This window comes from Gallinula chloropus, assembly GCF_964237585.1.
Source record: "Gallinula chloropus genome assembly, chromosome: 8".
In the NCBI taxonomy this organism is placed as follows: Eukaryota; Metazoa; Chordata; class Aves; order Gruiformes; family Rallidae; genus Gallinula; species Gallinula chloropus.
This window is the reverse complement of record NC_140093.1, coordinates 11,339,338-11,365,502: the sequence shown is the minus strand read 5'-3', so window position 1 is coordinate 11,365,502 and position 26,165 is coordinate 11,339,338. Positions and strand designations below refer to the sequence as shown.

At 48.3% G+C, this 26,165-nt stretch overlaps 1 protein-coding gene across 1 annotated transcript; it reads right to left on the bottom strand.

The window, feature by feature from the left end:
- Nucleotides 1-8,711: 8,711 nt before the first annotated feature.
- Nucleotides 8,712-17,928, bottom strand: CLDN1 (claudin 1; the record flags this gene model as incomplete). Its single annotated transcript, XM_084267116.1, has 4 exons — nucleotides 17,589-17,928; nucleotides 9,628-9,792; nucleotides 9,064-9,148; nucleotides 8,712-8,874 (listed from the first exon to the last, which is right to left on the bottom strand). Exons 1-4 carry the CDS (start codon nucleotides 17,809-17,811, stop codon nucleotides 8,712-8,714), a joined length of 636 nt encoding a protein of 211 aa, XP_084123242.1. The 5' UTR covers nucleotides 17,812-17,928.
- Between the last annotated feature and the right edge of the window lie 8,237 nt (nucleotides 17,929-26,165).

Genomic DNA, 26,165 nt, shown 5'->3' with positions numbered 1-26,165 from the left:
TAAGGAAATTCCTGTTAAAGTATGGTCTTGTGGTGATAAGAGCTGCTCTGCATCCAGGAGTAATTCATGTCTTCAGCAGAATTAGGTGTGTGCAAGGAAATCTTGGTCAGTTCTCTACAGCATACTACATATTTTATAGGCAGGACTACATATTTTATGTTCCAGTTTCAGAGAAATTCTGCAGAAGTCCTGGGAGTGTTGCTGGCCTACCATGTCCCAGGGCTCACCAGTGCCAAAAGTATGGCCTGACCCCACTGCTCTGCTTCTCCACCTCGGAGATGAAGGGTCTCAGCCCTGCTCCCTGTCTTCTGCTGCTGTGATCATCCCACATGACAAACCTGGCAGAGACCCCACTGCTCCACTCAGCATGCTCCAGAGATGGCAAAAAGATAGCAAGAGCACATGGCTGGTCAAGATGGAGCAAAGAAGCCCTCCCCCTTTGCAGGGCAGCTTGAGGGCAAACCGGTCCATCTTTACCCTGTGCAAGCACCCAGAGCCAAATAACTCCTCACAAGTGTGTGATGGATTTGTGGAGGAGGAGAAGGAAGGTTAGAGCACCAAGGCGGATGATGGTTAGAGCATCAGGTTGACTCAAGTTCAAAGTCTCATGCATCTGTAGGCACTTCCCTTGGTTTCAGGGATTTAAGGTTCAGGGCTATAGTTCGCCTGCAGCCTGTCTGTAAGCAGAATGAACACAATGCTTACCCTCGAGGCTGCTGAGGCTGATGGCTTAAGGTGTGCAGATAAAACTGTAAAGAGCCATTTAAGTCCTGTGGAGATAGATGCTCATTTCGAAGTTGGCTTGAATTGCAGACAAGTACTTTCTTTATCTGTGGGGCTTAGTCCTACAGACTTACCCTGAAACATGAAGCAGACAGCCCGAAGCAGCATCCTGAGCTCAAGTGCTGCATGGGTGTAAGCAGTTAACAACCAATCTGCTAGGCAAACGTGTTGGGCCATAATAATGTTGCATCCCAAATTCAGACCAGATCACAGAGCAGGAATTATTTGCTATCAGTTCAAGTCTGTCTGTCCAGTGTCTATGCATGGTACATCACCCTGGCATCCTGGTCTGTGCCTTGAGATCATCTGTGTTATTTCTGCTGCCGTTGTTGTTGGCATTAACAGTGCTATCCCCACCATCGTGGTCTGGACTCAAAGAGCAGCAGGTAGGGGAAAGGTTATAGATGGGAGATGTTTATTGAAAGGGTCAGCAGTGATTTGGGACCAGTTTCAAAGCTTTAGGGAAATATTGCTCAATCCAGAGCTAACACTTTGGGTCTAATTAACCTGGGCAATAACTCTCAATGAAGAGACAGCATTACTGCAGCAGATGCTGGGCTGGCATATCCTAGTTGGCTCTGGAGGATTCAGGGACCTGCTCCAAACCCACCAAAGCCCCAACAGCTCAGCCCCAGCTGAGCTACTGCCCCGTTATTTTCACAAGGATGGTCCAGCCACAGCCCAGCGCGGTGTTGTTTTTCATGTCGATGGAACATACCACAGCTCCGATGCGAGTGAACACGCTAACATCAACAGAGCCTTTTCCCCAAGCTAAACATATTACGGCATCAGCAAATTACAGGGCACTGTAAATTAGACTCCCTCTTGTGCGGGCTCTGCTTGCTGGGCCAAGGCCACATCCCTCCCTTAAGGAAGGCAGCGGCAGAGGGGTTTGTTATGCCTCGCTCTCCCCTGCTACTGCACAGGGCTGTGTCCGTGGGCATAGTTGCATTTCTCATGCTCCCAGAGCACCCATGCTATGCATTCCCCAAAGGATGCTTTTGTCACATCACACCATGCCAGAGATCAGTGAGTCTCCACAAACGAGACAAGCCATAGGTCTGGGCCAGAGGTAGGGCATTTTTACCCATTACCAAAAAATACACACATAGGAAGGGACTGGCTTCCCCTTTCTGCCCCCAGCTTCTGAGCACCTGAAATCAGGAAAGGTTCCCATGACTCCCCAGAGCACCTACCTTGACATCCTGGGGTCAGGTAAACAAGCCAACCTAGCTGACCAACAGATGTGTTTTGGCTGATGTTTTTTTTTATCAGACCGTTTCTAGAGAACTGCAGTGCATGGAGAAATGCTATTGCAGGTCTGGGAAAAACAATAATTAGAGTGAGCTGTTGAGCTCTTTTCACTGGAAAAACAACAAATACAGCCCACACTCTCCCATCCCCCTTAGTGCAGCTGGCAGCTTTACTTGCAGGAGTAACCCGGGGCCACCAGCTCCAGCTCTGTCTGCATGTGGCAGAACTCTGCCAGCTCCAGCACCAAGACCGTGTCACACCTCAGCACAGACACCCCTCCAGGAGCTCCGTTTAGTAACAAAGGCCCTAAAAAAAAGCAGCAGAAGAGGAGCAAGCACAGGTAAATGATTATTTACATCTGCTGTGTGGGGAGTGTTACACAAGGGGAGGGTGGAGCACGTTCCACCGCCCTTCCACAGCTTGTGGGCAGAAAAGCCTATCACTGCCGTGGTGTGTTTCTACTCCCCCAAGTTGGAGTTAATGCTGTTTACCTTGTAATAAGAATGCTATTTCTCGCTTTCTTTCCCCTGTCTGAGCTTGTTTTCATGGCTCCCCTGGTGTTCTCCTGCTGGGGGAGCTGGCTCTGAAGGCAGCCAGAGTGCTGGGCTGGGAGTACCAGCATCCCACCCCTCCCACCTGCTGAACATTGCTGTGTGGGTCCCAAATCACAAACCAAACCCTTTGCCTGCAGCAGGAGGTGAATCCGTGGCAGGAGAGAGTTCTAGCAGTAGCATCGAGCAGCTCTCACATAGCTGGGTCTTTCCTAGGAGCCAGGGAAGTAGAAAAACTTGGCACCAGCTCATCCACCTTGTTCTTTCCTTCCTGCCTCCTGTAGGACAGAGTCTTCCTCGCTTTTTTTTTTTCCCTCCTTTCTTTAATTTTCATTAACAGTCACCTGCAAAATATAGGGCATTGGCAAAGGTTGTCTGTACCCTTTGGTCCTGGGGATCTCCATTGGCAATGCAGATGGAGGTTGTTAACTGTGATGAGATGGTTTGTTCTCAGCCCTGACGTGAAAATGCAATTCTGTTCCATGTCAGTCACATCCTTCAGCTTCTTGGACAAGAGCCAGTGATGTGCCTTTCACAGGTATGGTGTGTTATGATGTGGTAGGTGAAGTATGAAAATATCATGGTAAGAACAGGACTTGTGCAATGTCCCAGACAGAATGTGCCACCAGCTGATCTAACCCAGCCTGTCAGGAATGGCCTGGTGTGGTCAGATGGACCTGATGATGCAAGAACGTTGGAAAAGTCCTTCCTCAATGAGGACCTGGACAACTGTAGGGAAGAAGGGCAAACAAGGAGCAAGAACCCATGTCAGACCAAGGCAAAAACTGAACAGACAAAGATACCTAAATATGGGAAACAACATGAAAATTCAGGTTCCTGACATAAAACTTGCCTCTGGGCCTGGCTGATGAACCAGACAGCAGCAGAGGGCAGTTTCTGTGCCTTGAGGCAAACCCAGCAGATGAGTTACCAGGTGCTTAGTCCCCAGCCCCAGCAGGACCTACCAGCAGGACCCACCAGCTCAGGGCTGTTTGCAGCCCCTGAGGCAGCAAAACAGAAGCACCCACAGGTTCTCATGGCTGGGGGCTCCTGGTGTCTCTGGCAGGTCTCTAGGAAACATAGACCCTAGAAACACCAAGTCCCTGACGCAGTATGCTAGGAATCCAGGCAGGGCTTTTCTGGAAAAGCTGTAGGAGTTGGGATGTTTTCCAATCGAGCACATGAGGCTCAACAAAGGAGTGTTTTTCCCTTTCTGCTCAGTGATGCAGATGCCATAGCGTGCAGGACTTCTGTGGGAACTGCAGACAGGGTCAAAAGCAACATGTCATAGAAGAGCAAGCTCCTTATCACAGGCTGGGCTTCTAGAAGATAGAAAATGGCAACCAAGCAAATTAAGGAAGCAGTGGGATCAGAGGAATGAAGAGTCTAACAAATGGGGATAATGAGGAAATCCTTGCAATGTTTGTGTTGCAATCAAAATGTCAGTTTGGAAAGTCCAGGTCAGATGCTCAATTGGATGCAAAGCCTCACCTGCAACACATGGTTTGTGTGTGTGGTTGGTGGGGCAAACCATGGCACCCTCTGTAAAATGAGAGCACCTGGACCAGGTCTGTGGTGAGCAATCCCATCTCTGCTTGGTGTGACGCAGCCATCTCCTCTGCCATCTGGCCAGTGGTAAGGTAGTTGGACATAAATCCTCCTGGCATACACACACATCAGCACTACTCACTGGCAGGACCTGCATTTGGTCACACAAGAGGTCTTATATCATGAGATCTTACCTGCAGCCCTGCCACAGTACAAACACACAGGTGCCTTTTCAGCTGGACACTGGTATGAGACCTCAGAAGAAGATGCTGCTGCTGCTGGCATCTTTTAGATGTCCATTGTGAAAACACTGAGATAACTTTACATCCCTGTCAGTTCACTGGCTGCCAGAGTCATTCCATATGCTTCCATGCTCAGCACAAAGGTTTGAGCTCTTTCAGTCTGGTTACATATCCAGGTTTGTAAATCTGCTACATTCAAGGAACATCAGGAAGCTCCTGGCATTTCTGGGGTCTGCTTTTAAGAAACGCTAACTTTTTCCCTCAGTAATACTGTTATTTCTTCCTCTGCTTTATATTAAAGAGATTCTGAGACTATATGAATATTTCACAAGCATTTCTTATCACCAGCTGTCACCAGGTCTATTGCATATTCCAGGGATCTCCAGTATGGGAGAGTTTTCAGTGCTTCAATACACTGTATCTATGTGCTCAGAGCAGTACAGAAAACAAAGGCAGATTTATTATAAGAAGCACATGTGTGAATCAGAAGCTGAATCTGATAAAGACATTAGCAAAGACAGTGTGTTAAAATTATCAAGTTGGAGAAGCCAAGAAATCCAACAGGCTGATGCTGTTCCAAAAGCATATTGATCTCTCATTTCTTTGAAATATCAAAGATAAACAAGTGTGTAATTCCCGCCAACAGTGAAGTTCTCCTCACACTATACACAGCTCTGGCACCACGTGAATAATAATAAATATGGTGTGGAAGAAGATGCCAAGAAGCAGTCAAAGTTCCCATTGTCTGAAGAGAGAAATGCCATCATTTCATTGCAAGATGGAATGTCAGTCACATGCAAGGCTTGAAATCCAGTGGGAAACTCTTCCCCCAACTCTCAACTCCTGTTACTCCTTTTCTATGCAACCTACAGAGGAGATGGCCAAAGGGCTGTAGAAAACACAGCCAAGGGGAATTGTACTATCCCACAGGAAAGGCAGGGAAGAGGGTTGGGAGTAGGATCAGGGTAAATTTTAAGACATCATCTCTCCAAGAGACACCTTACTCCTTGTGACCACCATACAGGAATTAGGATCACAAGCCATATGAAATTATGTTTACCTCCAAACTGCCTCCTTGGCTTTCCAGCCAGCCTGCTGATCAATCCACAAACCCTATCCAAAAAAGTTCAGCTGTGATTTTGTCACACTAAATGTATAGCAAACAAACAAGCTGGCCTCTGGCTCTTTCCTTCATTGCCAGCCTCACACACAGATCTATCTCCTGCAGCAGCCTAGTTTTGCTAGCAGCTGAGGTCCCACTGTCCATTTTACAGATGGGATTGCTTTCCTTCCCTGTTCTTCTGCCCAGGAAACCTCAGAGTGGAACTTGCAAGAACCCTTGGAGTGGGAATGAGCATGAAAACATGGGAAAAAATTAATCTCAATGGAAATCCTTGACTAATTGACAGGTTGGAATAAGAATGACTACAGACCCCAAACTATGCCAGGCAACCAGTCTGCTCCGGGCACTGCATGCTCACTCAGCCAGCCCACATGCCTGGCTGTTTTGCTCTACCAGCTTTACAAGGCCTAATTAGCTCTATTCCTTTTGTTTGTAATTACAAAAGCAAACAGTCCTTGGAGAGAGGGGGAATAGGGGAGGCAGCTCCTTAACTGAGCTTAAGAAATGTTTTTTAAAAAGTTCACCTCTCATCACATGTACTTGAAAATAAAAAGGGATGAACACAAGATCCTTGGTGAATGGGAAAAAACACCCCAAGGTTTAAAGGCCAGGTAGAAACAAGGAAGCTAGAGCCTTGCTGCCCTAGAGAAGTGTCAGTGCAGGTTAGAAGAAATCTTCTTCAGCTAGAACCATTCTCTGACTTGCAAGTTATACACCTGACTGGTTATGCTCATTGCCAAAGCTGGGAGCAGCACAGTACCCTCCCAAAGGGGCTTTAGAGGGAGATGGGTCCTCCCAGATCCCATCTTTCCCCAGTCCTGTTAACACAGAAAAGACAAGGAGTCGCACATAAGAGTTTTTACAAGACAGATCAGCAGGTCTCTTTCTGCTCTGGGGGCAGAACATCTTGTACAGATAGCCACAGCCTGCACATACCCTACCCCAGATAAAGCTACACAGCAAAGCACTGCTGAAACAGAGCATCTCTCCCAGGAGTGCCTTGGCTCCATACCCAATCCCTTCCCCATTCCTGTAGCTCCCACTCCTCTGAGGGGGAACCATCTGCCTTCCCCCTGCCCCTTCCTGCCCCACCCAGGGTGCAGCCTGCCTTGCTGAGGAGCAGACCTTCTGGTTCTTGGGCTGCAATCACAGCCAATTACTGGGTGAGTTTCTGCCAGAGGCCACAACTGCCTGACTCACTGCAGAAGATCTGTCCCCACCTATGTCTGCTGTAGATACACACAGCTAAACAAGCTTCATACTGACAGGCAGCCTCCCAAAGAGCCCAAGCCCCCTTTCTCTCTTCCATACACACAAAGTTCAGCTTAAAACCAAGGAATGAAGCAATGCAGTCTGATTTTCCTTAAAAAAGTCCATTTATTGAAATTGTTTAAACACTTTATACAAGTTCCCAATACAAGCATCTGCCCCCTGTCTCAGGGTTAATGCAAATACAGAAGCACAAACTTCAGTAGCTCTTTAGTATGACCTGAGCTGCCACCTCCTAAGACAAGGTCTCATGAGTCAGCTGCTGCACACAGGCAATTCCCCATGGAGAAGTGGAAGCCACATGACCCAACTCCAAGTACAGGCCAACATCAACTCAAGCTTGAAGCAAATGCTCTGTTTGGTTTCTTTTAGTAACTTATGTTGCAGAGTCAGGTCAAGCAGTGGTACAAGGCTTACACAAACCACCAATGTTGTATACCTCTCAGCCCCATAGGCTCTTCCTATCTACAGAAGCAAATCAAGAAATCTGATGCCCCTAAACACATACATAGTTATATAAAAGAAACCAGATTCCTCCTGTAGAAAAAGCAAGGTTGAGCTTTAGAGTACTGGTACCATCCTAGGATTGATAAGACTTAACTCTGGCCAGCCTCAACTGGTGCTAGTCAAACACCAAGTGACTGACTACATGTTTCAGCAGAAGGGTAGGGAACTTTCAAGCTGCACTTTTTCTTTTAGATATAGGACTTAATATGCAAGAATGGCTTTATCTTTAAAAATGCTAGTTTCTTCCTCTTTGGTGAGCTTGGGTTAAAAGAAAATGTTTTCATTTCCTTGGAATTTGCCTTCATATCATCACTGAAAGTGTTTACAAGACAGACAGGATCAAATGACAGCATGAGGTATCCTTGGGGAAACATCAGGGAGTGGCAGTGCATTCAATTTGGTGTAAGGCATTCAGCTGCATAAGGCAAACTGAGGTTGGTAACTAAGCCCAAGTGAGAAAGACTCAAGGAGACAGGACTTTGTCTAGTGGCCTCTAACACACACAAAGGTTTGACTGAAGGTTCAAGCTCAAGTTTGGTACTAGGGCAGTAATGTGGCCACACTCAGCGTGTCTGAGGAACAGCAGCAACAGCCCCACTGGAGACACCAGTGAAAACAGAAGGCAACTGGTTTTTCTTTAGCTCTTCCCTGTCACCAGGGAAACCTGCAGCTGCTTTGGGAGTCTGCTAACCTCTATTTTGCAGCCTTTGGCACAGACACAACCAACCTACAAGATCTTGTCAAAAGAGTAGTGACATACAGCTAAGCCAAGCCACCTTAACACAGCATCTTCCATTGGCCAACAGCGTGTACATGGACAGTTACAGATTTCAATTTAAGTCACAGCAGTTTAATTGTGTCTGACCCCTTGCCATGCCAATCTGCACACCAAGTGCTGAAGATGACACCAATAAGACAGTACAAGAACATTTTAGATATCTTCAAACATTCCTACATGTAAAGTCTTTTCCCTAAATTATGTTTCCCCTCAATCTAATTATTCCATCACTTTGTATAATATATGTTCCTTTAATTTCTACACACACCACACTGGGCTCTAACTTAATGGGATATGGGACTGAATTGTTACAATCTATTTTTTTTTTAAAAAAACAACTAAAAAAAGCACCAACATCCATCTAAAAAATTCAGTATCATTTTCCCTTTTACTCCCAAATACTAAACTTAACCCAAGCTTGGAGGTTTCACCTTTCCAGTGGCAATGCCTATAAACCTAGGCTGGCCTTCCTCCTTGGGCTGGGAGAAAAAGGAGAAGTTATGTCCAGTAGCAAAGAAGATTACAAAAATATACACATTTTTGGGAGAAGAGGAAGGCAGAACCTAGAGTGTCTGAACTCTGCTCAGGACAGTGGCATTGTAGTGTCCTCTCCAAAATGCTTTCACTACCAGTGCTGGCAGTTCTTCTTGGTTTCATTATACGTAATCCTTCCCTGTGGAGGGGGCATTTTTTGGATAGCCTCGGGTGGGTGGATACGAAGTTTCTCTCCGTGGACAGGAGCAGCAGAGGAAGGCTCCCCCCAGCAAGGCCAGAGAAGCAGCTGCCCATCCAATGAAGAGAGCCGATCCAAACTCAAATCTGGGGGAGAAACAAGGAAGACTATGAATACCACAAGTAGTGCCACTAGATTAGAATCTTAGTATGATGCCAACCCAGCCAGCTCAGGAAATTCCCTTCTTTGTTTTGAGTCCCAGCTGCCCAAAACAAAGCCCCATGTCAAGCCACTTGTCATGCTGTACTCTAGTGTTATATCAAATGGGTCAATACCTGGTGTTCACAGGGGTGAAAGGGTCATAAAAGGCCCGAGCCACTCTGTTCCCATACCATGATGTGGCCACCAGTGCTGCCAAACCTGCACATGAAAAGAAACAAAGTCATGCCTTAAGAGAGCCAAAACAAGCAAAAAATATCACTGCAGAAGTTTTATGAAGCCAAACCAACATCTGTAGGGATGCTGAGGTGCTGCTACCCTGGGAAGATACGAGCTATTACTTAGTGATGGTTGGGAGAGAAATTAAGGGGATTTGTGGTCACCCACAGTTACATGGTACCAGAAGCAGGACTGCTGGCAGCGTTTCACTGGGCATTCAGGGCAAACTCAGCTCTGCTAATAGAGATGGAAGGAACACAGTCCATATAGAAGGCACAACACTAGTGCCAACAGACCTATCTGAGGTCTCAGAGAGCCAGCAGCTAATGTGTTACAGTCCTCTGGGAAATCCCCAGCTCAAAGTGCTCTTGGAGCAAAGATAACAAACCCTACCTATCCTCTCACTTCCTCTACAGGAAGTGCCACATTTGATACTAAAACCGCATCTGTATGTTACCAACCTGAAATGATGAAGATGACCCCGCCAAGGACAGCCATCCGCATCTTCTTCACCTGGTCATCTTCCATGCACTTCATACACTTCATGCCAGTCACAGCAACAAATACAGCAACAAGGCCCAGGAGTATAGCAGCCACCATCAATGCCCGAGTGGCCTGCAGACTGCCTAGAAAACAGCAGGATTAGAGTTACCACAAAGAACGATCAATATACAGTCAGAGATTCAAATTACCGGGCTCAGCAAGCATGTGTCAAAACACTCTGCTCCCTGTTACACAGGATATAAACAAGCAAGACATTCCTTCATAGCTTTAAGCCCCAAGACACTGTCATGCAGCAGGATCAGAGGGCACTCAGCCCTTTCTAAAATGCATGGCAAACCAGGGCATGCAGCTCTTTGCAGGAAATGACCTGGGAATTGCCCCTAGACATCTTTTGTTCCTTGATCATTTGAATCCCAATTGGAAAGGACATATCTGTTTATCAAAAGCAGTATTCAGATTTAGGCTTTACCTTGACAAAGCATTTAGTCGCATGTTTTAATATGAATGGTCCATACATATGAATAGACCCACAGCAGACATTTAGTCCCACAGCCCCTTTATCACTCAACACTTCCAAAACCTGTCTCTTACACAAACGCCTCAGTGCCGATTTGGATATTTCTGCATTAAGACCCCAGAGGCTACAAAAATACACTTGCAACAGAAACAGGATTTTCCCAGTCGAGTGAAAAATAGTGGGTTTTCTCCTGCTAAAATATTTTACCTTATTAGCCTCAAAGTTATCCAAATGTTTCAAGACCTTGGAGTGATGCCTCCCATAAGCAAGAGGCATTTGCCCAGGTTCTCAGCTGACTTCATGTACTTTATACTCAAGATCTGGCTTTCTATAGACACTCTCACCCTATGTACCTGGGCTACCATATCATACTTTCTTGATACCAAAAGGAGAAAGTGATACAGGATTAAAAAAATCTCAGGTGACAACACACCTTAATGGCAGCGAAAGAAGAGCCTGAGCTCCATTGCCTGGCAAATCAGGTTTTTTTGAACAGCATGGATTTTAATATACAGCCCTGCTAAGATCTGGGAACAAATAAGGCTGGTTAATCAAAGGACCAAGCTCCCAGAAGCACACTGTAACCAAGGCAGTGTCCCCTGACACAGAACGTTATCCAGCAGTGACACACACAGAGCATTAGCTAAGTATCACCTGAATCTGTTCCCAACCCTAGAGCTCCCTGGCTGCACTCTGCTAGAGCTCTGCAGAGCCCTTCCAACTTGGACAAGCTGCAGCTGCAAGATCTAAGCCTAAAGCAGAGCATCTCTCAGCTCAGCACCGGGATGGTGAACCCACCAGGGCCTGTGCTACAACAGGCTCTTTGCTTCAACCTGAAAGGCAGACAGGAATTCAAACCCGATCCCACCCAGGAGGGTAGCACAGCTACAGGCAGTCTGGTTCTGCTTTAAACCAGAGCCAAAGCAGCCTCTATACTCACCACCTCATTGTTCTGTAAATAGATTATGAAACCAGATAAAACCAATACAATAAAAAAAGCGATATTCAGAACGGGAAGTGACACACTTCTGTAAGAAAAGTCTTTGATTTCTTGAGAAAAATCCCCGCTGTCAGCTTGGCTGTCTTCACTCACTTCCTTCAAAGAAAGAGGGTGACACACCTCACGTCACCCAGGTGTTAAAGCCCATCTGTTGCACTGACTGCAGAAACCCATTTGCAAAGCCATTATCACTTTCACATGAATCACAACAGCAGTAACCAAACACGTTTTTCAGAGATGTATCTCCAACGCGAAGGATTACACTCTAAAAATCTCTAGTTCACAAAAATTACACCAATTTTCAGAATAAAACCTCAGCTGACAGATTACCACCCAGGCAAGCAAATTCAGCTACCACACGTGTAAGGCTAAATTGTGCCTTACAGCAGCAGCTCTGAAGGGACCAGTGTCTGAACACACTAGTTCATACTAGGGACATTTTCTGGAGAGGTGTCAAATCTATTTTCTCAAGCCTACAGTAAGCTGGGCTTAGTCTTGCTGTAGAAGAAATAAAAAAAATATAAAAGAGGGTTTTGAAAGAACTGTTTCATGAGGCTGCAAATAGGAAGCATTACCTGGAACAACTAGAAAACTAGTTATAAGGGTGGGAAGAGACCTTCAAATACGTTGCTAAGTGACTAACACAAGAAGATGCCTGAAAGTTTGTGACCTCAGAAGACCTAGCTACAAAACCTGCTACAAATCTCAAGATGTAGAAGCATTAGCTGAACACACGCCACGACAGCTTCGCAGCAGCTGAACAAAGAGCAGCATTGTGAACAGTTTCCCAGGGCCGCAGGCTTCCAGCAGCCGACCCTGGAGGAACATCTCCTGGTGTCCTCATCCCTACCCCTCCCTTGTCCATGGCTCTTATGGTGTAATGAGGACAGAGGCTTTTCAGAAACTTGCAGTAGGACAGAAAGACAGGTTTGAGCATTTGCAGAACAGACTGTCCCTTCATCCCAAGAAGTTCTAGTGTGACACGACTGTCTTGGCCAACCACCCCTCCCATGGACTGGATGCCCTGTGCTCACAGCGTGTGCTGAGAGACAGGGCTTATGTCTTCCCACGGCTTTTGCAATGTGTGCAGTACATTGACTGCAGTTAATCATCACACAAGCTATTAGTTATTATGTACACGTTAACGACCACATCATCAATGGGAACTGCACATTCAGAGGCTGAGAAAGCCAGTTTAATATTAGTTCTATTGTTCACATGGGCCTTTCCAGTTGCTTTAAAAATACCAAACGATATAAGTATAATATTGTCCTAACCTGCTAAGCAGGACTGACTACCAACAAGCAGAAGTACTCTATGGCAATTTAACTTTGCAAATTCTGTCATATTGGAGAAAGAGGTTTTCCCCCACACTCCTTGCTGCTGCAGCCATCTCACCAAGAAGAACAGGTAGCACAACACTCACAGGCTCCCACACTGTACACACAGGCTCTCAGAAAGCCCAGGCAACCTCAGAAGCCTTTTGGGGAAAAACATCCCCCCATGTCCTACACAAGGCAAGACAAACTGGCCTGGCACCCAACAGCTGTCAGGTGGCAACAGTATTTTGTCAACATAAACCACTATTTACTTGAAGCCAAGCCTTTTTATTGCTGGGTAATAATTAGAAACCTGGCCTAAAAAGCCTACAGCAAAAAAGCAACAGAGGTTTAAAACTACAGAGAATGGTTAATAACTAATGTGAATTCTGCAAGCCATAAAATACCATTTAAGTCCACAGAAATTACATAGCAGCTCACACCTGTTTCACATAATGAAACCCACATTTTTCAAAACATGCTAACAAATAGCTCTAGCTTAATGTTAGTGGGTTTGCACACAAACTACCTGATGCAGTTTATCTGAAGCCTATATAAGGCTTTCCTTCCCACAACTATCATTACCTGACACAGAAGTAATTGCTGGCATCTACTTAGTAAAAAAAAAAAAGGACTTCAGCATATGTTTGAGGTTATTTTTCTGTCATCACATTTACTTATTTGTTCTGTTTATAACATCTACATTATAGAAGAGCAGTTGGAAAAGTGCCCAGATTTTTGTAACACCTGTTTGTAATGCAAAATTGCTGTAATGGCTTTGTGTGCAGATTATTTTCTGATAGGGATGCTCATTAACTGCCTTGCTGGTCTTTAAACAGCTTTTTATTCTACCTTCCCACAAGCCTGATACAGGTGAAACAGATGCTGTGCAGGTCCCTTTAATCTCTGCAAGGGCAGTTGCCCAGTGAGAGGCACCCCTGTAGCACAGGAAGCCTGTTATACTATCCACCCCCAATGGGAGTCAGCAGCCTTTAAAGCCTTCCCATCGGAGTTTCATGAAAGGTATCTTCTCCAAGGAGTAAGACCCGAGATGGTGCTGTTCTGCCCTGCCAACATGCAAAGTTACTTCTGTGCAGTAGGCAAGGGACCAAAGACCTGAGCAAGAGCTACTTCAGCGGTAGCCAGCAGACATCTCCCATGCTTTGCACTCACTGGCTGGACTCAAAAGCCTACTTACGGCTTGGAGGCTTTCAACTCCCTTATACCAGCCTCTGCAGGTGCCCAACACGTTCATCACCATCAGATATTTCAATCTGGACTCCTTCAAAGCACCTCTCCACAAGTCTAGAAAAGACCATACAAATGAATCTGGGGCAGGACACACAGGGACGCATTTCTTGCCAAAATGAGAAGGCTGGGAAGTCCTCACTGCATGTCCAGTAAGCAACAGTGGCCTTGTACTCTGCCTACCCCAAATCAAACACAGCTCAGTGCCCTCCTGTGTTCACTCAAACAGCAGAGGAAGCCTGCTGGTAAGACACACACCACAGTACCACTGTTTCCTGATTCCTGATCAGAGGAGAGCTGGGCAGGCTGGTTTCCCACAAAGCCTAGAAATTCCCTTACCAAGAGGTTTAGTAACACATAGTAACACCAGCTACTAAAGCTGCTTAGAAGCTGCTTGTAGAGCAATAAAGCCAGCGTATTGCAACAGACTCCTGTCCCCTCTTGCAGACACAACCCAGCACCACAAAGGAACAGCCTCGGTGGCATTCCAAATAACCCTCTACCTTCGCAAAGTGAAACTGTTTTATCACTCAATCACGACTTTTCATGAGGAAGGAACAGGGATTGGGAAACACAGGAGGAAATTAACCCTTAACCCACATGAAAGCACAGAAAGCAGCAGGTTCTACCTGCTTCCACCAGATCTGAAGATGGAGAGGGATGACAAGGCTGGAGACATTTTTACCTCCTGCTACAGCTTTGTCCTTCCTTGGGCCACCCTCCTAACTCCCCCACCATCAGGGCAAAGCAGCAGTAACCTGTGCATGAACCCTTTCTTTCCCCCACCCATCCTCTTCTACCACCCTTGCTAAGCCTGTTCCAGGAGCTGGAAAGACTTAGGAAGGAAGATTTCACGTTTCAGTGATGCTGTTTGACCCAGAGGGCATCCAAACCCTTGTTTGTTTTCTGGGCTAGGGCATAAAGACTTATTGTGGATGTATTAGGTTTTGTGATGAAGTGGTAGATGAGTCTCAGCTTGTCTCAAGTACAGAACCTTTCCCAGCAAAACCAAATAGGGTGATTAGGACCTTCAGCTAAAAACAGCCCAGACAGGACCCAGAACAACCTCTGCTCTGAACAGGAGGGTGTGATTAGGTGGGTCTGAAAGCTTCCAGAGACAGATACCAAGAGCCTTTCTCCCTTCTGCCTGAGACCATCCCCCTGAGACCCTGGAGGAGCACAAAGCTGAGCTAAGCTCCATTGGACAATGCTGGAGGGGTACAAGAACAATGCTGAGGCAGTGCAACAAAGCCTTGTTGCAAGGGTGGCTTTTGTTGCCTCTATGTCTGCATGTGGCCACGCACTGCTTTTCACGTAAGCCAGCAAAACTCAGCCTTTCTATTGCCTGAATGGGAGCACTGACATAAGCCCTCAGCTGAACGCAGCTGCGGGAGAAGTGCCAGCACGGGTGCACTCCAGCATGTGGCTGGAGGCCCCTCAGTTGGCCAACAGAGCTCATGAGCTTGTGCCAACCCCATCACTGACACACATGGTCCAAGCAGCCAAACACTGACTTGCCTAGAGGAATGGCAAGAGCTACCGGATATCCAAAAGCTTTCCACCATTCCCACAACCACGAATTACTGCAGGTGTGAGGAGACTCAGTCCTTTCTACAGGGAGAAGGTAATTGCCAATCTGAGCCTCTCCCATCAGCACATGAGGCTCTGACACGTGGCTCAGAGCTTTCTGGGCATGTGAACCTGTCTGGAAAGCCTGGCAGAAGTTTTCCTTCCTACCACCTACACCATGACAAATGAATGCAGTAAGGGAGCTCTTATTGCACAACTGCACCTGTCTGGGGGGACGGACAACATCACACAGCTCATTCGGTATAAAATAGGGTTTTTTCACACCTTTATGCAAAACTGCACTGCTGGTCCCTGCCCAGGCCTTCGTGGCTGTAAGACCTACCTGGATAAACAACTGATAAAGCATATCTAGGCATGATCTACTTTCAAGTAGGAAAGGTGCAACCTAAGTAAGCTGAGGTACCAAAAGAACAAGCAATCCTTTAGCCAGCCCTCACTGACTTTCAGGGCTATGGAAACATCGCCTGTCATTTCTTAATTCTTGGGCTTCCTGGAAATTTTCAGGCAAACCTGTCCTGCAGGACCAGGGGCTCCTCAGGAGGACAAAAGGCCACTAATAGCTCAGCCTCGATCCCTGGCACTGCACACCTCCCTCCCCAGTAGCCCTGGAAGAGAAGGGCCTTTATTGTCTGCAGGACAAAGGTGAGGGGAGCAGCTGTTTTTCAGCACTCGGCCATGAATAGGGCAGGTCTGGAGGTCCTGGGGCAGGTTTTTGGGAGTCTGTTCAAACCAGGCTCCCCATCAGATTCTGGAGGCAGGTCTCATTTACAGCACAATGGGCTGCAGCCACACACACCCCCCGAGGCAAGTTTACCTTTCGCAACCCATCCAGGGGGTGGCTGGAGATTCCTCAGCACTACTGGCATCTTCTCCCCCCCACCCCTCAATAAGAGATAAGAGGCTTGAAGCTGAGCTAACACATAATTACCACTCAAACCACCCTGGACTGTGTGTTTAGCCCAGCCCTGATTATCCGCAGACCTGTGCCCAGTTAGTGCTAAGTGGGCGCAGCGCACTCCCAAAGGGATTAATTTGCGCCCCTGCCAGCTGCGGGGCGCTAGGGCAAAGGGAGCAAGAGTGAGTGATGTGGGTTAGCCATGAAGGTGAGGAGATGCTCCCCCCCCCGGGTTTACGTGAAACTACTCGCTCATTACTTTAGGAGAGAGAAGGTGACCAAGGTGGCAATTATTTCATTAATTAGGGAGGGAGAAGGATGGAGGTGGTGCGGGTTATTACTGGACTCGGGATGAGGGGAGGGATATTGATCAAGGTGGGGTTTTTAACCGCGTTGTACCTGACGCCACGTGAGTTAAACGCTCCAGAAACAGCCCTCACCGGGGCTCCAGGTGACCACCCCGAGCGACACCCCGCAAGCCAGCCATCTGGAGTTTCTGCATCCATGAGGTGGCTTCGCCATCTCAGGAACAAAGATCTAGGAATTACCTTGGTATACTGGTCTGCCTGAAAACTAGAGGCGGTGCTGCCCGGGCTAGAGCGCAGCTCACCTGCCAGCCCTTTGCTTAAACCTCCCCCCCCACCCCCCCGCCCCGGGAGTAGCTACGACTTTCCCAGAGAATAAAAGACCAAAACAGTCAAAGGCAAAGAGAAAAAGAGCCGCGTTGGTGAGACGCTTCGCATCGCTGATGAACTTTGCTCCCTGCCGAGTTCTGCCCAACGACGGCAGTCCCTGTCCCAACTTCGCTGCCAAAAACTCTTGTCCGCAATCACAGCACTTTCCCGAACACAAGTTGAGGACCTGACCCCTAGGTCGGTTTTTTTTGGGGGGTTGGGCAGCCAGCATGCAGGCATGGGACTACGGGACGGCTACGGCTCCCCACCCAGGTACTGCTCTGCCGCCCCCAGCCCGGGGGATGTTTTAACAGCGGAGAAACACCGGGACAACCCCAAGAGACACGCATCCGAGCCCAGACGGAACGAGGGGACCGCAAAGAGATGCGTGACTCCGATCCCGTAACCTTCAACTCCGAAGGCACAGTAGTTCTAACGGGACAGAGACCGTGAGACCCGACGGCACCAGCATCGCTAATGGGATAGGCACTGGAAGAGGGGGTGCGACAGTACTGGCACCCCCAGACCCACTTCATCTCGAACCCTGATACGACCGGCACGACTGTGGAAGTAACGACTCTAGAGAAGGGAACCGACACTCTCACCCCGGCCGGAGACGCACTGGGGTGCACAGGATGGCCCCGACGTGACGGACACCCCCCAGCCCCAACTTACTCTCCAGCTTAAGCAGCGAGTCGTACACCTTGCACTGGATCTGCCCCGTGCTCTGCATGGCGCACGACATCCACAGCCCCTCGTAGAGCGCCTGGGCCGTGACGATGTTGTCCCCCGCGTAGGATGCCATCTTCCACTGTGGCATGGCGGTGCTGATGATGATGCCGATCCAGCCCAGGAAGGCCAGCACGAAGCCCAGGAGCTGCAATCCCCCGCTGGCCATGTCTGCGCGGAGCTGGGCCGAGGGGTGGGGGGGGAGCGCGGGGGGGCTGCTCCGCGCCGGCGGAGTGTCGCTGCGAGGGGACCGGGAGAGCGCAGCCAACCCCGCGCACCGCACTGCCGCCCGCGCGCCGCCCCGCGCACCTTTTAAAGCCGCGCAAAAAGCGCCCCCTGGCGGTTGCGGTTCCGCCCCGCCCCGCGGGGCTTTCCGCGGTAGCACGCGGCCCTTCGCACCTCCCCGCCTTCCTCCGCGGTGAAGCCGGGGGGACCCGCCCTGGCTGCTGCTGTTCTCCCCCTCCCTCCCCCCCCCCCGGATTTATTTCTTCCCTGGAAGCGCCGGGCGGGATATCGATACCCCCGGGCTGAGCGGGCAGCAAAATGCCCCCCTCCTCCCCCCCCCCCTTCCTCCGGGCTTTCACCCCGACCCACAGCCCCTGGGGCTCACCGCCCTCTGGAGCTATGGCTGGTGGGTCTGGCCTCTTTGCACCCTCCCTCGGGGTTGTGCTAGGGGATGCTTCGGCACCGCTAGAGATTTTGGCATCCCCAAAGGGTGCTCTGGTTGTGCTCGTGGGTCTTCCCTCTTCCTCGATCTGAGGGTCCTGCTGAGCAGGTGAACCCAGACCCACCTTCCTTGGGTCTGGCGCCTTTACCGGCCGGAGCTGTAAACTTCTCTTTTGGGTGAAGACACCCTCCCTGAGCCAGCACACGGGTCGGGAGAGGTGGAGATGGGGCTGTGCCGGTCCCACTCGTTCTGCTGGTGTCCGTGAGCCCACCCCAGCGCCGCCAGCGCAAGGCAAAGGCAGGGGGGCACCCCCACCCCCTCTCCGGGCAGTCTCCCTGCCCCGCTCCCCGGGCACGCAGCACACATGGGAATAAACAGCCATAAAAACAGCCGCAGAGGGAACAATAAAGAAGTCATGGAAATTATCGGTACTATGATTTTAAGGGCTTTCAAAGAGGCAGCTGAGCAAACACTCATCGTCCGTGTACAAATGCTGCCGGGACCCCAAAATCCAAAGTTTTGAATCTACGATTTTAACCCGGGCGATGTGCTGTGCGCCTGCGCCCTGCTGCCTCTCGCTTAAAAAGAGTAATTTCGATTTTTGAATGCTTCAGTGATCTTCTAAGGCTCACTGAGCAAGGGGATTACAGACCGGGAAGGAGTGGCCGCTTCTTCGGGTGTCTATTTGCCCAGTTATTATAGTTTCCCTTTCTCCTACGTGAATATTTGAATATTGACGGATCCGAGCTCAGAGTAGGCGGGGTGGGGAAACACTGTCGCCCTCAGAGGACAGGGCATGGCCTGGGCGGTGCTGCCTTCACCGGGGCGGGGGGCTGGATGGAGGGGACATTTGGCCTGGACCTGCTGTAATTCCATGCTCTGCGATAAACAGGTGATAATTACTGATAAAGGTCCTGCTGGAGGTAGGGATGGGGTTGTATTGTTTTGACACCGTGGTTTGCTGCATTCTGATGACTTAGGAGATTTTGCTGGAGCTGCTTCCTGAGATTTGCAAACAGACAAACAGACTCGTGATTACCTGACCAGTCCTGCGCAATGCCCCGGGGGGGCGGGGGGTGTCAAAGGGGAGCAAAGCAGCTGCAATCTCACCGCACCGGGCACAGACAAAGCAAGGCTGGTTTGCTCTGAAAACAAGTGGCTGCCGGTCCCCGATGTCCCGGCAGCAGTAGTGCTGCTGTGACGAAATCCAGCGTAGTTACCTGGGAGCAAACGTTTCCAGTCGTGTCCTCTTTATTTTTTTTTTTTTTTCTTTCACTTTTTAAGGGATTAGGGAGCTGTGGATCTGCAGCTGAAGAAACTCTGTTTCCCCGGCTCTCTGTGGACCTGGTTTATAGCTTTGGGAGTGAAGAAGAAGAGAGCAGCAAAGTTTTCTTTGACAATGCAGAGATAATAAAGTAAATGCATCTCTGTGTATTCATCAGGATCTCTACTACAGGGAGTAGAGAACCCAGCACACCAGCATGGTGCTTGGCTGCTGGACATGGTCCCTGGGAGAAACAACACCTTGCCTGATGAGGAGGCAAAGCAGAAACCCACAGGAACCTGAGGAGAGCAGGGTTAGGAGTGTCTGGATTGGATCATTGATGTCTGGGTTGTCCTATCAGTCTGATAATGTCTGTCTGCAAAGGAATGTGCAGTGTTCCCAGGTGCTTCAGAGCACCGAACTGACTCCTCTCCTGACCCTCCTGCCACCCCTGGACAGATAAGACAGCCCCTCGCTGACTGCAGTGTGAGGTCAGCTCTGGACAGGGGTACCAGTTCCAAAGACCCTTTGGGCAGGTTTAGATCCTTTGGCTACAGATTTTGAGCAGCTGGAAGGGGGAACTGAACTATTTTGTGTGGAAAGGACTTGGGATTTCTACTGAACCTTCTAGGAAAACACAGGGAGGAGTCCTGGGTGGCAATGATCCCGCTGCTCTTGCACTGGAAGGGACATCAAGAGTGATGAGTGGTCTTGAGGAATGTGAGTAGCAGGCACGCTACTTGAGAAAAGCGGGGCTTAGGCACCTTTGGGTGCCAAGTCTGTTTGCACAGTGAGTCTGACTGCTTGGGTATACAGTAAGACACCACGCACCCTCAGTTTTTTCCCCTTCCAGAAGACCATGGAGCTTAGACTAAAGACAAAGTTCTTCTGCAAGGGGTGCTGTGGGATTGCAGCCTACGGTTGCCTGGAGATGGGTGCTGTGCTCCTGGGGTGCTGTACAGCCATCCCATTGCTCCTCCATCCCTCACAGGTGCTGAGCTGGGCCATGTTACTGGGTGACTGCATGACAGTGACCTTGGGTCAAACCAAGCCAACAAAATGCAATACTGAGATACACCTGTGTGCTCCTGGACTTCCCATAGTCAACGCAGGATGTAGCACAGGCCCTGTGCCTTCATACACACCTCCTAGACACAAGTTGTCTGCCTACATTTGTGGAAGTGAGAGCTTGAAGACAAGTTGTTTGTGTCTCTTTGACCATTGAATACCCCTGACAGCCCATATAAACACCTTGTGCAGAGTCCCAACTTCATGAACACCCAGTTTTGCTTTCCAGGGACATTTTGAAGCTGATACTTATTACTCACATTTCATGAAAGATTTCAAAACCCAGCAACTCTTTCTGTGCACATCACAAAGCAAGATAAACACTGAAACTCGGCTTTTCCCCTTCATCACTCATCAGTGTTCTCAGTGCTCTGGAATTTGCAGAGAATTTTACAGCATCCCTAAGAGCACGGAGTCTCCTTCTCTGGGCTTCCTTTCTTTGAGACATGAAGTATTTTATTTCTTTAGATAATTTTCTGCCCTGGTTCAATTGGCAAAATAAACCTCTTTTCACTCAGTAATCATTGCCTTTCCTCCTCTGTCAAAGATTTTTTTTTTCACTGGAAATCCCAAAGAGTTTTCACCTGTTTTTCCTACCTGACTTTTGGGGAAATGCCATTCCTTCAGATCATTAATCTCATCTGAAAGCCCTGGGTTTATCCAAGATGTTGCAATCTTCTCTGTATTCTCTAGGCTAAAGGTGCCCCAGGACTGACAGTCCTTTGTAACTGGTCTGTTCTTAAGTAAACATGTGAGTCTTCATCTTTTGCCCTTTGCAAAAGCAAGATCCAATGAGAGGAGGCAGGTATACAGGCAGTCACTTAAATCAAACAGGGATGTTTCATTCTGCATGTAGACAGACTCCTCTAATTGTTCATAGAGATAGTTCTCATGTGCAACAGTCCTTGCTGCACTGAGCAAATGCTTAACACCTTGCTCATGTTGCTCCTTTGGGTGTTGTTAATCAGAGGAGCAGCCTCACCTCTATACTCAGCAGAGATTTGTGCTCTGTGGATAGTAAATGATACCTGTTTCCTTTTCTGGCAAAAACAAGCTTTAACACTTGCCAGGACTTGCCAGTGAGCAGCCTGGTTTCCTCTTCTCTTAGACATTTCTTGGTGAAAGTCTCCCTGTGCAATGCCTGTGTTTGGAGAGCACGGGGTGGTGTGTGATCCTCTGTTCTGATGTCCCCTAAACCTGGCCCCCCAGGCTGCCCTGTATTCACCCTTGAGCTAAAGTGCATGTGTCAGGGGGTAACATCTCATTCTGCCTACAAGCTGCTGTAAGTACAGGCAGTATGCAGAGCTGGCACAGCTGCATGATCCTGGTTTCAAAGCAAGCTCCACATCCAGACCAGAAAATGGGAACAACCAGACATCAACCCAGCCCCACTGTTCCTGGTGGCTGCCAGGGAATAATAACAAGCACATGGAGGTGCTACCCCAAAGCATGTTACAGCCCCCCCTGATTCCTGTCTGAATATATTCTGAGACAGCACCAGTACTTTTAATTTTGTTCACTTGATTTTTCCTCCATAAATGTATCTAGTTTTTGAAATTTCTGGCACCTGCAGCATCCTGCAGCGAGGAGTTTTGCAGGTTTACTGTGTCCCACAAGTACATCATCTTGTTTCTTTTGAACCTTATGGCTTGCTGTTTCATTCGATGTCCCTGAGGTTCTGAATAAAATGAGGAGACTGTTGGGACCACATGCATTTAGCTCTGGTTTACATTGGCTAGAAAAAGTTTAAATGACTTTGTTGTTTATCTGCAGGCTGCTTTTTCTTCTCTCTCTCCCATTTACTCCCCCCATCTATCCAGGAGAAACACCCCTGCTGAACCTTAGCTCCAAACACTGTTTGCAGGCAGCTCCCAGATGTCTTTGTCAGGATCTAAGAAGGTTGCAAATCTATGCTTGGATTAATCAGGATTGTGTCCAACCCAGTCTGCAGTGAGGGGCAGACTTGTTTGACCATGGTAGCAGCTGGAGCAGAGACCAAGGCTTGCCAGGCTGCAGGGCACAGCTGCACAAAGAAAGCTTAACCCTTCATCAGCCCTTCAACCTGCAAGGACCACTTTTCAGCATAAAGTTTAAAAAAAGGTTGTTGGGGAAGACCTCCTCCAGATGACTCTTATTGCCTAAAAGGCAACAGGAGAGCACACAGCACCAAAACCAGGGCTTTTTACCTGCATGCTCAAATGGAAATCTCCTTTTCCAGGAAAGCTCCGATTTCCCCTTTGGAATTGAAATTTGTGCTTGATGGAGGCAGCATCAGTTAGGGGGGCTGACGGGATTTATTTGATACTGGCTAGACACAGGGAATACACTGTGGAATTTGGGATTTAAAATGGGCTGTATGAATTATTCCTTCTCAAATGCTGGGAGGCAGAAGCACCATAAACCTCTCTCCGTGTTTGGTCAGCAGATATGACCTGGAATTCCTAATCTGCTGGAGATAAACCAAGCTAATAATCAACCCTCTTCTTGCAGTCATTCAAACATTGATGTTTCCTCACAGGCTATTATAAAGCTGCAGTTTTTGGAGTAGTTTCATTCTGCTTTTCACATGATGGATTTCATCTGGCTGTAGTTAAAATGTGCTTATATGTGACACACTGAAGCTGCATGAGGCTGGAGGCTGGCTGGACTCCTGGCTTCTCCTCTAAACCTCCCTCTGGTGAGGGCTCTGGAAGGTTTTCACCTGTTGCCTTTGCTTTTTCTCCTCCCCTGAATCAGCAACCCACAAATGGCCACAAGGCCTGAGACTGTCCCTCAGAGTGCCCCAAAACACCGAAATCACTCCTGCCTGTAAACAAGTGGTTTTGGCATGTGTGTGTCATTACCCACAGCTCTCAGGTCACCAGGCTTGTCTGTGTAAGGCACGCTGCTGAGAAACAAAGGTGGTCCTGCATTCAGACACTTCTGTGTTGTTTACCAAAGTGATACTGGAAGCTCTGACAGAGATTCCATGGCACAAAACCCATCCCAAGGAGGCCAAGAGATTTGACCCATGTAGTAGGGTTTATTTTGCTTTCAATCTTTCTATTTTAGGATTGTTCTTGCACTGGACATTCTGTACCAGAGGTCAGATAGAAAACAAAAGTCAGACACAATCAAATCAGTGGAAACAATGAGTTTCACAGTACAAGAGAGGTAATGGTGGAAAAAGCAGGGAGTTATTAAACTTACTTCTTCATGCTGCTGATAGAAGGCAGCTCTGTGTGATACCATCAGCAAGTGTCTTTCTCAAGATGAATGAGTCTAATCACAGTGTCAGATGATGGGGCAGGTGTGGTGAAGCACCTTGGGAAGAGGCAGGTGGAGAGTGTGCCTTCTTGGAAGGGTCAACCACAAAGTGTGGACACTTTTCCCACCATGTGCCACTAAGGCCAGGTGGACCACAGCAGCTTCTGGTGTTGGAACCCCAGGGCAGGAGAGGGGGAGCAATGAGCATAAAGTGAGACCCAGGCCTGAGAGGGAGGCAGATCTGTGGGTGTGTAAGTGCCATACTCAGTGCATGAGCATTGAGAGATGTGCACCAAGGTCCTGCCAAGATAAAATTAATCCTTGTTATCATCCATAGGTGAGTTTTTTAAGTGCAATTAGGAAAACCTCTCTCAGCTCCTCCAGGGAATGGGGTCTGTGGAGATCTAACCCATGGTGTCCAGACATCCTGTTTCCTCTCACTGTGTTCCTGATACCTGCAAAGTCTTGGTCCTATTCATCAAGGGAACATTTATAGCAGGAATCATTTTTCTACCCATATCTCACCAAGTCTCCACCAGGGAATTTCCTGAAATTATCAAGTGAAGAATCTCATCACCTTCAGGTTCACCACTGAAAAATTTTCTTCTTTGTAATACCCTGAGATGAAGGAAGGAGGGGTCATTAGAATGATAGAACAAACAGGTAAAAGGAGGAAGAAGAAAGGATGCCTGATGAGTAGATCTGAAATCCTCCACAGGACTGCTGTTAAGCCAAACTTGAAGATAGAGTTAGGTTACCACCATTTATGTTGCTCATCCAGTGAGCAACTGAGCCATCAAGCTTAAGTACCTGTGAGTCTGGTTTTGGGGCAACCTTCATGCCAAGGAAAAGCCCAAGCCATGGTCAGCATTTTAGAGATTGCTCAGAGATTCCCATCCCAGGATATGGCTATGTATCTTTTTCTTTTTTTTTTTTTTTTTGTTCCTGGACCACAACCTCTATTTCCTCAGCCCTTATGACGTGTTAGATAATCAGTGCTGGGAAGATAAAGTGATCCAGGGTCCTTCCTAGAAAGGCTCTGCCACAAACTGCTGCAAGATTTCTAGATCACATGCTTCAGGGGCAACACAAAGTCAAGGAGATGAGGTTTCAGGTCTCTTTTGGGGTTGCTGAACTCAGTCCCTTGCACATATTCATCAGGGGATCTACTTAACCAACTTCTTTGGCATGTACTTGGATATTGGTACAGTCCAAGATACACAGATTGCTGTGCTGTAGAAAACCTTATGAGAAGCCAAACTAGTGAACAGTTGCTCAGCATCCTCATGGACAAGATGACCCTGTACAGCCATCCTCCAACAAGTAGCTGTCTCTGGAAAGTGAGAGGAGCAGTAGGATGGAATTTGTAAGTACTGATATTCAATATGCTCCAGTCCCCTTTAAAGAAACCAGATCTGGGTATTTCTGAAGCACTGAGTAGCTGCTGCTGTGACACACATGGCTGATTTTCCAGTGGTGAGTGGGGTCAAAGATTTTAAAAAGTCTTTGAAAGTGGCCAGTAATTCTAGTGCCTCTGTGGCGATGAAACCTGTGACAGTCCTTTGCTAGGTGCAAGACCCACCTGCACTGTAAGCAGAGCTTATGCATGCACACGTGTGCAAGGCAGAGGAGGAGGGAAGGAGCTTCTCCCCTGGACTTTCTATCTCATTCTTTATCATTAGGACTGGGAAAGCTCATTGGTGACCCAAGGTCATTATTTCAATGCCTAGAAGCAGTTTAAAACCCTGGTTGGCTGGCTGGAGGCCAGAGGCTGGAGGTGTTTTGTTCACAGCTGCGTCTCTGCTCATGAAAACTCTTCCTTAAGCCTGAGGTACACAGAGGCTTGGCTGAGGGGTGATTCGGGAGCACAGGGTGAGCCCACACCCTGTGCTGTTGACAAAGAAAGCACAAGCAAAGCCTAAACCAGAAGCAGATGGAGGGATGGTCTCCTTTGGGAGAGCTCAGATGAGGAACAGCACATTTCCATAAAGAACACAAAGGGAAACTGATCCCTACATGAACCACCATCACCAGGGCAGCACAGGGACGGAATGGAAGAAAGAGGGAAAGGACATGCTGTGATCTCCTTTCCTAATACAGAGACTCCCATGCTGGGGAGAGGGCAGGGCAGGTGAGAGGAGGCCTGGGAAGACACTCCCAATATTAATGCCTTGAGTGAGATGAGTACCGGCGACTGGAATCAACCGCTGTTGTCTCCTGTCCCCGGGCTGGGACTGCAGCTCTGCTCATGTCTCCCCATTCCTCAGGGAGATCTTGT